Raw genomic sequence first — 15,320 nt, forward strand, 5'->3', positions numbered from 1 at the left:
CTTTACTCTCTATTTGCTGTATAATTCCTAGAGAATCTGTTTATTAATCTGAAGATATCTATAAATGGGTAGCCACTATCAACCTGCAGGCTTATTTCCAAGGAGGCCCATCCTCAGGCTGGGGTGTGAAAGAACATCTTCTCAGGAGTATTCGGTACGAGTCACTCTGGAGTCAACACCCTGCTTCTATTCAACATCTGAAAGACCGACGTCAGTGATGCACAATAACCAGAAATGGAAAGCAAACTATCCCTCCCTTATTAGAAACAATTCTACTGATAAAGTAAAAGCAAGTATATTGCAATCTTATGTTTAAGTGTTTAAAGTTATGGCTGATAATGTACTATTTATTTCTGGAATAAACAAAACAAGGTTTAACTTAAACTGCTATTTGGCATCCGTTGTTTTGTAGTTAATTCACAGGGTAAAGTAAGGCCTACACAACATGTTCTTCACTCCTGGGATATTTTTCTACTTTAACATGTTGCATATTGTAACACATAGAGGCCACACCCCCTGTCGCTGCTGCTATGCTGTCTCTGCCTGCGTTCTGAGCAATATAATGACTTGCATTACTTTTTGAAAATGAACAAATATCTGAATGAACACTTAAATTGAGTGACTATCCAAACATGAAAATCCCATATTCAATACAATATATATATATATATATATATATATATATATATATATATATATATATATATATATATATATATATATATATATATATATATATAGTAGCGTGCACGGGGGAAGGCAGCAGCAGGGCTGGTAGGTGATGTAATCACATACAAAGACATAAGCCTGATATACGCTTCTTGCAAAGGAGCCGGCTCTTTTGTACAGCAGTATCGGCGCAACGCTTTAGTGCGAGAAGTCCCAGGTTCGCCCTCCGCCTGTGTGTGGATTGCCTCGCCCTGTGTGATGCGCCTGTCTGTGAGAGATCACTACTATATATATATATTTTTTTTTTTTTCAAGCAATCTGCCCATATAAACCTGCTCCTGGGTAGCAAACGCGTCCCCCTGACTGTAAGCTACATGGCTAACAGCAAATTTAACACTGGACAATATAGTGTATGTTTCTTTAATACAAAATGTAGGACACTGATTCAAATTAATTTCTGGTAGAGAACCAGAAGTGATCCAGTGAAGTGCTCTACATAACATAAGGGTGGTATAAAAAGCATATAAAAAACTAGAATGTAAACCATAAAATACCTTCTGGGTAGTCCACCTCCCTCTCCTTTTTACTGACCGTTCCCTAAACATACACTGTAACAGTTTTAAATTTGTCATTTTGATCTCCACAGAAACAGGTTGGGGTTCAAGTTTTTTTCTTTTTTTTTTTTTGGCCTACAGGATATATAAAAATATATAAAAAATGATTACATTTAGGCTCATCTTCGCTAGTTTAAATAAGGTTTCATTATAATAAAACTTTTTCATGCATAACAATGGAAGGTACTGTTGCAAATTTCTTTGCACAGTTTTTTTTTAGCAATGCATAAATAAAGACACAGTAATTTTGGGGTAGTTTTCATTACATTGCATGCTGTTTGTGGTAAAATAAGTACATTAATTAATTGATTTGAAAAACCACACAAACACACAAACTCAATTTTTCACCAAGATGCCCCTTTCACCTGTATTTATCACCAGCTAGAAAACGGAAAATCAAAATCATGACAGAAACAAAGACAGTTCTACAGGCAGTGCAGTGCAGACAGGCTGGCTTGTAATGATCATAGAAAAAATGTACATACCCAGACAATTGTGTCCATCATGTGCAAGCATGAAGCCGTCGTAGCAAGTGCACCTGTAGTTGCCTGGAATGTTGATACACTCATGAACACAGCCGCCAGTGTAGTCATTATCACATTCGTCAATGTCTGAAAGACAGTTAACAAGACATTTTTCATGAGGCTTGCACTGAGGGGAAGAAAAAGTCAACCGCTAGCACGCAGAGCCTAACACCACAGTGAAGGTATTTGAGAGCTCTGGCAAGACTTGGCTTTTAATTCAAGGGCACAATCAAGACACAGCAAAAAGCCCTTATGGGAGCAAGGCTGGGATAACACCTCTGTGAAAAATGATGACCAGGGAAAGGTGAGAGGTCAGGGGGAGAGAGCAGTGGATTACACAAACAGTCTTGGTTGCCACAACCGTATCAAATACACACAAGCACAGAAATTTGAGGTCAAGCCTTTTGTATGAGGGAAAAGTGCGAAGCCAGAAATCTTTAACATACATTTTAAAGTACTGTACACCATGACACTTAAATACTGTGTGCTATATACTGTATGCACATGTATACTGTGTATTGATATACTGTACTGCATATCACTGTACACATTATTTGTTTTGACACAAGAGCTCTATAAATATTCTATAGTGATTACAGTTGTTGTTGAAGAAAATTAATTCCTGCATATTTTTCAATATTTAATTTTTACAAAAAGCTTTTTAAATTAAATACTTTTTTTTGTATATCGGGCTAATTTTCCTTTGGGTTACAACAGATTATTGAACATTGTTAAGCTAACCAAATACGTCCTGTACACCACAGCTTGTAGATGTCGTTCATAAACTTAAACTGGTGTGGGACATGCATCACTGTACTAGTTTGAAGTGACATAGTGGAAAGAAAGTTTGAAGGGTTTGCAAGCTTGCAGTTGTAGCTACTGTACCTCCGAGGAATGTGAACAACTTCAACGATTCACAAAGCCTGCTTTCTGATGAAGAACAAGTCTATAAGAACACACAGTCACTTAGAAATAACATTTTGGTATAAAGAAAAGACTGTTTGACAATGCAGCCTTAACAGGTATTATAGATTTTTTTTTTTTTAGCAGACAGGAACAAATACAGAGTTGAGGAACGTGTAGACTTAGTGTTCATGCATGAAAGTCATGGGCAAAGTGCTTATAATATAGCAGTGGCCTTCCATGTAAAGTATCCAGACAGACCAAAGCCAAGTAACAGGACTGTCCTTCATAGCTTTGTACAAATTGCCATGTGCCAGGTCAACTCTTATAAAGTGTTCCCATAGCAAAAGTATAGCAAAGTATGAAAAGCGCATATCTTTTATAAGGGAATGACAGGGCTTATAGTGAAAATGTTCTGTGACAAGATTGTTTGTTCATATGGGGCATTATTTACAAATGTCCAGTTTATTAAAATACAACTTTTTTGTTTTGTTTTTGTTTTTTCACCTATACTTACATTTTTATGTACTGTACAACTGTTTATTGTTTTCTTTTTTTAAGTGCCTGGGTCCTTCACTTTCTACAGCCCTAAATCTCGAAAGTGTAAAATATACAAGCCAGCTATTTGTATCAGTGTATTACCATGGACACATACTGTACAGTATGGTCCCTACATATGTATGTTATTATTACAAGTCCAGGCATTTCCATCGGATGGCTGTTGGGAAGCCTGTGTGAAATAAACATTAAGTAAGCTCTAATTGGAACATTTGTCAGCAGTCTTACATCTAATCTCTAATCAAACCTGTTTCAAGTTCATGAAGTGTAAGAATATTCACAGGAGCAGAGAAGGGTTATCACAGTCATTAATTTGGGTTATTCTGTTCATTCTGCTACCTTGAGAGATTTTCACAAGGACATAGCTGGAAATATCTGCCAGTCATTCGATACATGGTACCAAAGCATTGTTTTTCAAAACTGCTGGAAGTACAGTACAGCTTCTCATTGCATTGACTGCTTATTAAGTTCTTGCTTGCCTACTGTACCTTATGTATAAAAATGTTTCAACAGATACAGTATGGTATCATGAATGTATCATTAGGTAGAATAACGTAGATACAGTCAATGGTGTGTTGAAAGATGAGGTCTAAGAACACTTTCATTGAATATCAAGATGTAGCTGAAGTTATTTAAAAAAATATACAGTTTTTTCATAAAGATCTTAAATTCTGTCAACCACAAACATGTAACACCTTTTCGACTGATGACCATATATATATATATATAATATAATATATATATATATAATATATATATATATAATATATCATATATATATATATATAACATATGTACACATGTCAGTCACATCATGTTAACAAATCATGTTTCCTATTAATGGACATCACGTGGATGTAAGTATACACGTGTTTTGAAAGACACAAGACAAAAGTCGTATCTGGGACCATACTAAGTTAAGGCTGTAATTTTGCCTGCCTTAATTTCAGTCTTTTTAAAAAAAAAAAAAAAAAAAATCAAAATAAATGTTTGCTATAACATGTTTTTCTTTCATCATACCTGTATAGAGAATTCCAGTGTATAACAGGTAAGATTTATGGATTCATGGAATTATTTCATTGGCTACAACCCCAATTAAAGAAATATGAATAAGCTGCACTTTGGTGGATTTCAATATGAACAAATGAGTGGATAACCAACCAACCACCGTGCTAGAGGGTAATGTTACTGCTGCTTCCAAGGATGGAAAGGGTTTAAAACAAACTACTTGTGCCATATCAATAAAATAAATTCCTATTGTAGCACAGGGTATAGTAGTAAATGGTATTCAGAGCCAGTGCCAGGCTTTTAATGAATGTTAAAAAAAAAAAAAAAAAAAAAAAAGATGAAGGTTTTAGCATGGGCCTGCTCTAATTGGCACCTTCTGAATTGCAATTAGAACAAATTAGCAACCAATTTCTTACTCTGCAGGTAACAGTAAACCAGGCACCTGGGGAGTGCTGAGTAGTTCAGTGCCCATCTTAGTTAAGCTGCTGTGATGTCTGCAGGGGCTCAAGCAGAGCGACTTCCTGATCATAAGCTGTTACGGAAGGTCGTTATGACATGTGACAGCAGTAGATAAACACGCTGCTTCTAAATCCCCACCGCTTTCGACAAACTTATCCCTGTTTAATTTGATTGGAAATGTTTGGTTTAACATCTATTCCCCCAAATTATACACATTTGTTCATGTTAGCTCTTACTGTACCTTGTAGCTCCTGACGTTTAATTGCCTATTTTATGTGCTCCAATTAGAGCAAAAAAAAAAAAAAAAAAAAAAAAATTTTGATAATTTAAAGTCAAATAATAGTAAGAGCTCAAGATAGGAACAGTATAAGAATGCACTCTCAATTAGAATATGTCATCTAACTTTACGGATTCTAACGAATTATTTGTAAGATGTTAGTGCATCATGTATATATGTCATTACAGCTTGCCTTGTCATGTTGAGAGTGGTTGCTTATTCATTCTTTGTTTTAACATTGCCTTGTGGCTAACACAAATATATTATAATAAATAAGAATTATAAATCACATCCTTTTAGTAATAAATAATTTGATACGCCATCTGTATTGCTGTTAATGTGTTGCCATGTAATATTTTAGTACTGTATCTGTAGCAAAGCTTGAAAAGCACATTAATTTGTACATGTTGGCAAGGGGGAAGCAACACATCATGGTTTGCACGTATGATTTATCACAGGCACACAGCTACAAAGGTCAAATCAGGTTTTTTTTTTGTTTTTTTTCAATATAATGTAGTCCTAGGATTACATTTTAATTAATTTTTAATTATCCTTATAGTACCAATTAAAACATTTCTGTGAAGTCACCCTTTGATCTTTTAATTTATGAATTCTTCGAATCTTCTAACTAAAAGAGGCAGCATGACTTTGAAGAGAAGTGGAATGTGGGGTAGATATACTGTTGATTAACAAATCCACAGTTTATGCTACAAATCCACTGAAAACTGTTGATGCGGTAACGAGCAATTCAAAAGAAATGTAAAACATTTTATTGAGTAACAATTAGTTAATTATAGCATTCAAATGTAACACCTAGAAAAGGGCTTGCGTTTTCAGTTTAGTATTTCATATTGTTAATGAAAAATATACATATATGCATTAACATAATGAAAAAAAAGGTTTTATAATACTAATTTATTTCCACTAAACATTCCCCGTTCTAACTTTATTTCACATTTCCTCTGGATCAGATTCAGGAACAACACCAATTTCATCATCACCTAGTACATCTCCATCAATTACACAGACGTTGTCTGTAAACTCAGCTTTTGCATTTCTTTCATTTAGCCAATGTTCAAACAAGTTCTTCTCAAAAACCAGTTGCTGGCAATGATATTTCGGTCTTCATCTGTTTCAGTTTTGACAAAACGATCAATAACTTTACTTTCCATTGCTGGTTCACATTCCTTTGGTTTTTGCATTTTAAATGTCATGTTCTACATCTAAAATAGTAGATATTTTAAAGTCCTTGCTACTATCTTCACTAACAACAGACACTTTTGTCTATGCAAGTGAGTTTTCAAACTCAAAGGCCAAGGAACTCATGTCAACATTCCTACAATATGCGAGACAAACATTTGAACTGTTTGAACTAAGCATTACAAAGGAGCAAAAACCAAACCCAATTAATAAATTAACAATCAACTGAATCTCATTATCGAACAAGTATCAATTAGGAAGACAACTCCAAGAGCTGAATCAGTAAGAAAATAATCCACAGTTTCTGTGTCTAACGGCACTCGAAAACAGTGGATTGTTTTTACTGATTCAACGCTTATCGTTGTTCACCCCTTACATAACAAAACAAACAACATATCTGATGAAGACAACAAATGTTTGATGGCACTTTTTTAGCTGTGTTAAATAATCGCACATATAGTTTTTTTGTTTTTTTTATCACTTTTTAAAAGCCTCAAAAAGGAGGAAAATTTCAAATGTAATCAAAGTGTATATGGAATTATATCAGTGATCATTTGTGGATTATTGTTATTGTGGGAACATTTATTTACAGCATGTAGTTAACCAATGACTTAATAAGTACATTAATCTCAATAAACCTGAAAACGTGCTCCTGGTCAGGGGAAGTTGTGGGGACTCAAATAAGGGGGTAGTTTAACACTAATACTTACCAGAAACTGCCAAATGTACACAACTGTGTTACGTTCAGTGTTAATGATATGATGTGTCCCATTCTCTTCTAATGGAGCCAACAGAAATATTGCTTTAGGCTACTGCAGAGTCCATATCCCACATAATATTTAATTAAAAATGTCACATATACATATATATATATATATATATATATATATATATATATATATATATATATATATATATATATATATTTGTTTTAGCCAAAAGAACCACACCAGAAAGTCCCAAATCTTTAAATCTAACAACATTTGCTTTAATTCTAATCAACAAGCGACACATGTATTTAATCCTTAACACATTCAATAGTCTTCTGCTTATTCCAGTAAAACACAGACGGCATCCAAAAGCACATTTTCTTCCAGGTTTAATATTCTTGAATATTAATTTAAATGCTTTTGGTGAACCTCGGTAGCTTGCGCCTGCATTTTTACAATGTTTTAATTTCCTTGTTGTGGTATTTTTGCCAAATAATAAAGGTCTTTAAATAAAATGCTTTTGGGCAGCTTTAGCAGCTAGTGCTTCTGCATTTGTACAATTTAATTTCCTATGGTGTGATATTTTATTAAATAATTAAGGCTTCTTTGCAGTCAAGGGTTGTTCTCTGACAAAAGCACAAAAAAGGATGGAAAAATCCTCATCTTAGTTATCTTCAGCAGTGGTGCTGTTTTGTTATAGTGAGGGGGTGGGGTGGGGTCTGAAGCCATTGAACAAAAATGTAACCCCTGTACATGATGGAAGTCATGCTTACCATAAAACGTTTAGAACGAACAAATCAAAAAGTAGCATATAATGACAAGATCCAGTTAAGTACTGCATTTTAGAAATGTGTTGTTTACTTGTAAGAACAGGTTGAACAGTTACATTTTATTTACAGTAGTCGTTGTCGTTGTGATTTTTTTTCATGAGGGAATGATCATCTAGTGTGTCCAGAATGTCATCGTGTACGTGTGTTTTTAGTATTGATCAACTGGTTAACACATTTGTGAGAAGCTGATTTTAGCAGAAGGTGCCGCTGAAGAATTTACAAAAAAAAACTGATATTCTCTTTTGGGAGATTTTCAATAACCATTCTACTGTATACACTTGTGTCTAATGCGGTCCACGACTCTCACGAGACTGCAACCATGTGATTTATAAAATATCCCGCCCCTGTTGCGACAGTCAGCTCTGATTGGTTTATTATCATTTGTGTTTAAAAGCAATGTAAAAAGGCGCAGTGCACTGCACACACAACTCATAAGATTCACAGACCTAGCAGGATTTATCATTGCACCCCCAGCAGGCCTAGTTCTTGCGCCCCTGAGCATCAGTATTCTACTTCTTAACTATTGTAGTTACTTCTTAACTGCATGGAATCTTGCTGCAAACACAAATGAATGCATTGCTGCACCACATTTTACAACTCTCTAATTGCAAGTAACAAAGCTTAGATTTTTGAAACTGCCATCCACTTGTCAATACCTGCCATGCCACAAAGAGAGATTGTGCTGAGCTGTGCTCATGTTAATATATATTTAGAAATACAATAAAAAAAAAAATAGACTCAGTCGAACAAACATCAATGTACTGCCTAAGTCTGGTACAAATCACACTGATTTAAGAAATAGTAGTTCATTTGTTTTTAAATATATTTATTAAATGACTTATTTTCTCTCACTTAATACGGACAGGACATCATTACCTGGTGTGCTACGTTTGCTGATTGTTTATTTCACAATTTGCTATACTTTTACACATCATAATATCTGCATCTGAGAACAAACTTCATAAAAACTCCACAAAATAACTGCACCATCTAACATAGTTTGGAAGATAGACAGAAGCACCTCAAAGATTATGAGCAGCCACACGGTCTTTATAGCTCTGTATAAAAACTCCATACAAGATGATGTTTAGGTGTTTACTCAACTACATTAGCATAACAGTACGCCCATCTGTTGGAGAACTGCAACTCCATGTAGGAAATTACAATCGGGCAAATCAGCTTTTTAAATGTCAATCATCATTTTGAAGTCAAATTCTTGAAGATTGCTAAATAAACATTCAAGCACTGGGGAGCAGAGTTAAGCAACACACGGGATTGGTGCTAATCAAGAGTTTCAAAAGTAAATTGGCTCATCCAGTCGACTGAGGTAAACTCTTGACCTCCTCAGAAACAGACTTTTTAACACTGGGACATTAATCATAACAAATATCTTTGAGAAGCATGAGAGGTAACTGTTTATACTCCTTCCGCAGAAATGGTCTGCTTGCATATGGGCGATCATTTTTCAAGAGGCCTCGCCTCTACATGAATAAAAGTTTAATTATCTTCGATCGGATCTCAAAACAACAATTAGGTTTTTATTTTTCAGAGCTAGATGGCTATAGTGCATAACATAAATATACACACATTCAACTCCCACCCCCAACTAATACACAGCCAACAAATGATAATTGAATCCAAAAAGATGATTACTGGATCTCTATATGCACTCAAGCTGCTGAATCATTACTGTGTCTCAAAGTTCTGCCATAGGCTGTATTTTGGTTCCTTATGAGCACAGCAAACATGCCAATTGTGACCTCTCTACTGCTCCCCCATCATTTTATTCAGTAATGTAGACATCCCTTTGAGGAACACTTAATTTCAAAATACTGTCATTTGAAACTACCCAAGAAAAGGGAGTTTTGACAGAAAAAGATGTGTATAGTCTTAAAAGTGAGCTAATTAGAAACAGAAGAACAGCTGCCTGACAATAATATAAATTAATGAAAGCCTTCATCTGGGAAAAATTACATAACATAACAAAACACAGTAATAGCAATTATGCAATTGCTTTATCTGATTGTTCTGTATCTTGAATTAAAGCTGAAACAACATGTGTAAGACCCAGGTGAATAAAGTAGCTTATTAAAAAAACAATGTTTTGGTGCTTGTGTATTATTTAGTGCTTGTGAGACGCAGTGGGGACAGGTACCATGACAGCTTCCCCATTCATTCCTGCATCCTTCTTAATAGTGTCAATTATGGAGTGGTTTTGAGATTCAGTCCACTGAGTGCCAAATTGAGAACACTTTGCCATTTTTAACAATTCTGTTTTTAAAAACTCACATTCAATCCATTTTATCTCACTTAAAAGTTCTATCGTTTTATTTAAAAGGCACCCCAAACAACCACACATAGCTTTTACAGCACATAGTTTAAAACAAAGTAAACAAAACTCTGTGTTGTTGTTGTTTTTTTTTTTTTTTTGTTGTTTTTTTTTTTACTCATTTGAAAGCAGAGGATTCTAAACAGAGTTGCTAATAAGAATGTTGGATTCCCTGTTATAGACACTAATTATGCTATAGATACCTTTGTCTACAAAGGACACATTTAGCTAGTATCATGTAATTGATGATGATGAATTCTGTCACAAAGTTTACGTTTGAGGTTTGCAGTACAAGTCACTCACTGCACATGACACTGTCTATGATGCATAATGTGGCTGACTGAATCTTTGCTAGATTACACAATTACATTTATTTTGAAAGCTTACAAAAATGTCATGATTCACTTGTCAAAATCAACTTGTATTGAGGAAACAAACCTTTTCAGAATTTCTCAAAACTCTTTACTCCAAAATGGGATTAGTTCAATTTTTTTTCAGAAAGGAAAAAGACACCTAATGAAGTTACCAAACCAAAAATAAACAGCTCAAAACTGGAATTCAGGGGAGTTGTAAACAATCCCATAACTTTATTCATTTAATAATTGTAACTGGTGTTTTTTCCATTGAAATTTGGGTTAACTAGCTTTCAGAATCTAGCCCTATACCTGTGTGCGCATTAATAAAATACGCTTTTAATCTCAGTCTTCTGTATAAATATTAGCGAGCAGTGTGAAGTTCCAGAGCATGGACAGTGATAGACTTGCACAGGTTTTACTGAACAAAATCCAAAACTGAACTATACAACACAATATTACAGTGTTCAGCACTTCTGCATGTCAAAAGCATGATCAAAACGATTATCAAAATAGTCTTTGTTTATAGTGAAACTGTAAAAGTATATATATTTTTAAATGATCAAATAATATAATATTTTTGTATTACAGTTTCTTTTTTTCTGTACTGTTCTTGGGTCCCTACACTGAGGCAGTCTGTGTATTACCTGTGGGTTGAAATTACTCAGCCTTGTTAACAGGAGCTAGTGTCCTTCACGTCTGATACTTTCCTGACTATTTCAGAAAAAGACAATTAGTGGGAGCAGCAGGGGCCAATTGCCAATAAACACTGAGATTTTCTTAGTTAAATCCGCAATTAATTGTTTGAGGAATTTGGCTGTTTACAGAAACCTCAGTCAAGGCAAACAATCATATCAATGGGCTTACCTTCACACTGTTTCCCATCACCCTTATAGCCTGGTTTACAGATGCATTTGAAAGATTTGGGGGTATTTTGGCAAAGTGCATCGATGTGACAGTCATCTGTTGCCTCAGAACATTCGTCTGCATCTAAAGCAAAAGCATCAAGTATGAATTAGAAACAATTGTCAATTGAAAAGAACTGAATGGCTGCAAACTGGAAGAACCCATTCCACATCTCTTACAGTGCAATCAGGATGCTGCTCCCTAAGACATCTTATAATGAGTGAAGGGTAGGATTGCAAACAAACACATAGTAACCTTTATAATTCTGCGGTATCCTATCATAAAAGTCTTTCTACTTGTGTCACTGGTCACATTTTACTTTGGCTATTAATATTCATACATAAAAACTATATGGTCCCTAATTTGTTTCATTGTCTTCTTCAAAATGTAAATAAAGAAAATTGACAATTTGTGGGTAGATATTTAGGGGTTGGGTGAACATGGACCTTTTCATTATTCTTTTTTTAAAAGCAGTGTATTGCAGAATCAAAATATCTGCCCACCAAATAACTAGTTTTTTTGTTTACTAACATATTACATATAAATATATTACATTTAAAACTGGGTTACTGAAAGGTTAACTTTTAAGATATTTTTGATGAATACTGATGTATATAAATTACATTTGACATCAGTGAAGCAAAAAAATGGTAGTTCTTACATTTTAGACAAGCTTTGGTCAAATACTCATCCCAGCTTGAAGATGTTCAAGCTGTAAGCCTATATAATATTACAAATCCATCCTTGTAATGTGTTAAAGAAAAATAAAATTACTAAAGAGCACAACTTTGACTGTTCTTCCTAAAATCTTTTGACATTACTGTGTTTATATGTGTTAGTAAAACAACTTAAAAAATAAAACAATATGTCATAATTTATTATGGGGACATTCTTACAAAAATATGACAGAATGAACTTCATTTTTTTTTAATGGAACAATATCCATACTATTATATCTCATAGCAGCAGTAATGCGCGTTGTTAATAACATAATTGTGTACTTCTCCTCAACCTAAACACTTTTTTTTCTCATTGAACTAAATCATTAATCCTTGTTTGTGTATCTGCTAATTTGCAAGAAAGGTGCATTACTGTAATCAGTCTGTAAATCAGACATCCAGGTCTCTCTGCACACTGCATTTTGATTATTCTGTGAGATCAAGCATGTTGTCATAGTTAACCACACAAACCAAATCACTGCTCTCAGATGACATAGCTGTTAAGAGCCCAGGAATGAAACTTCGGAATAAACAACTAAACCATTAAAACTAAACCATGTGTTGCTGTATACTGTTTATGGAATCACATAACTAAGTGGCATTCCAAATATTATTATATTTTTCACTTTGTAAGCTTTACAGAATGGAAGCAAAAGTGTGGCGTTCGATCCAAACTTGTAATTTTAATTCTTCCGCTCTCTCTTGACTACATCTTGAATCTTAAATGTGATTTGTGAATAAAGTGATAATGAATAAATAAACCAAAAAATAATGAAGACATTTTACCATCTGTGCTCATTGTTTTCCAGTGCTATTAATATAATAGTTGGCATTACACTGCTATGCTCTTACTATAATTTGTTTGAAACAAAAATGTAACTTTTAGGTGACCATCTTAAATTAATTCTTTAGGGGAAGGGGGGGACTTTGATCTAGTAAAGAAAATACTTTCAAATAGCTATGTGCAGAAGAATGAATAACAAAGGGCCATGTGCTTTAAATTACTCTTCTTATTTTTTTATTTTCATAATTATCTTTCATTTTTATTTCTTTACTTAGGAAATATTCCAACAAAGGAATGAGGGAAGTCAGAAGCTTCTGTATCCAGATAACTGACTGCAGGGCCCAGTAAAGCTAAATCTCTAACACTTCTAAAGCAGATGTTAAACTGTATCAATATTTTTCAGATATGTGATACAGCACACTATTAATAGCAGCATGGAATGGACAGCAAAATATTTTTTCATATACATAGAAGAAGAACAAAAAAAACATCTGTCTAATTAAAGTTTTTGTTAAACTATTAAAAAAAACTATTTCATTAAGTGTTCACATGTGTCTAAGCACTGGGATATGTTTTATGAAACAAAAATGTATTAAATCTGACAGTCACACACACTTATGCTCTGCTGGGCTGTGGACTGATGCCTCGCAGATAATAAGAAGTCTGGGAGTTGGTTTCCAATGGATTTGTTTGCAGTGAAATGCATCTGTCACATCTGTGGTTTGACAGAGAGAATATTGCAGTTGCTATCATATCTATTGGTGAACAAATCCACTACTGCCTACACAGGCTTTGTACTTCATACTGTAAGTGAATGAGTATGTTATTTATTTCAATTTTTTTTTTTTTTATCTCAATGCTGTTTAAAAAAAAAAAAAAGATTTAAATGAAATGTATTTAACATTTCTCTCAAGTGCATATTTTAGGATGATGTCTAGGAAAATTAGAACATATTTTGGAAAACAAATGTAAAAAGCATGTTTTTGTTACTAGTTTGCTTATTTTCGGTATAGCATCATTTGAGGGACTTGAAATTTACACTCACACACACACACACACACACACACACACACACACACACACACACACACACACACACACACACACTTTAACATTAAGAAACTTGAGCACATCTAACTCCTTTATTAATTCACAATACCCATTTTCATAGATTGTAACATGATTCTGTAAAATATTTTATCCAATTTGACAAACAGTGACCCAAATACTAAACCTCAAATGTGTATTATTACAATGCAAGTATTATTAGAGTATTTACTTTAATACTACTGCCTCAGCCAATCTGTTTACATAATTTGTTTTCAACAGTGTTCTACAGAAACGTGTTCCCAGTTCCATATGAGTTGATGTAATAGTATTATGTTATATTATACAGTACTGTAGGTTGATCAGTAAAGAAGCTGACCTCGTTAAACAAAGATGAATATTGGACCTTTTAAGTATGTTCCCGTGGCTAATGTATATGGAAATCTGAGGCGCTCTATGAAATCAGATACGTGATTAAGCCAAGCAAAAAAAAAAAAGTGCCTTGTCATATTTTGACTGGTTAACTAGCACCTATTTCATGAATTCAAAGTAACGATAACTATGTTTTTTAAGTGATTCGATAATTAAACCTCCAAAAAGGGACAATTTCATAACAACGCTGGACAGACGTGAAGTCAGTATACAGAACATTACTAACCATTATTCTGCCTTTTTGCATTCTTCTTCCATTGCTTAATAAGTATAGTATTCACTAGTGAATGGGTCCTAAATACTTAAAAGAAATGAACCAGGAATACCACTGCCATTGCAGTAAAAAGTGTTGCTATAGGTTTTCTTATCTGTGACTATTTCTAAAACCAACTATGAAATTAAAAAATAAAAATAAACTTTGTTATTATTATTTATTATGAAAAGTTTCCATTATTGTATTAATTTACATAATAACTGTGTGTTATTTCATTTTTTTAAAGAACTTAGATAAACAAACTTTTTGCCTTTCCGGGGTTGTTAAATACAAAAATGACATAACTGGAATATAATGTTAAGCACCGGTACCTAAAATATTTATTTAATATCGATAATGTATGTTTGTATTAAATGCTGCAATTCAACATAACAAGTACAAACATGTTTTATATTGTTAATTTATAAAAACGTTATATATATATATATATATATATATATATATATATATATATATATATATATATATATATATATATATATATATATATACTGTATTTAATTGTATTCCATTAAAAGAAAAAAAGCAGACTCAGTTAAAAATATAAATGTCTTAAACTGTTTTAAAATAGTATTTAAGGGAGAGAGAAAATGAATCTTACCTGTGGGTCCATCGTTTGCCGTAACACAGCAAGTATAAATGAAAGCGAAAAACAAACAAAAGTGCCATGAAAAACAAACAGTCCCCATGATAATGCTGTGATTGAATGCAGTTTTTTGGTGTG

The 15,320-nt window shown here is 33.6% G+C and overlaps 1 protein-coding gene across 2 annotated transcripts in view; it reads right to left on the minus strand.

Moving 5' to 3' along the window:
* scube1 (signal peptide, CUB domain, EGF-like 1) overlaps window positions 1–15,320 on the minus strand; it is a 113,391-nt gene extending 98,071 nt beyond the window's left edge. For both annotated transcript variants that reach the window (XM_041255175.1, XM_041255174.1), the window contains exons 1-3: window positions 15,198–15,320; window positions 11,302–11,424; window positions 1,769–1,894 (exon numbers count right to left, since the gene is read on the minus strand). In XM_041255175.1, the coding sequence (XP_041111109.1) occupies window positions 1,769–1,894; window positions 11,302–11,424; window positions 15,198–15,285 (337 nt within the window). In that variant the 5' untranslated portion in view covers window positions 15,286–15,320. The remainder of the gene's footprint in view (window positions 1–1,768; window positions 1,895–11,301; window positions 11,425–15,197) is intronic.

Source organism: Polyodon spathula, chromosome 7 (genome assembly GCF_017654505.1).
Source record: "Polyodon spathula isolate WHYD16114869_AA chromosome 7, ASM1765450v1, whole genome shotgun sequence".
In the NCBI taxonomy this organism is placed as follows: domain Eukaryota; kingdom Metazoa; phylum Chordata; class Actinopteri; order Acipenseriformes; family Polyodontidae; genus Polyodon; species Polyodon spathula.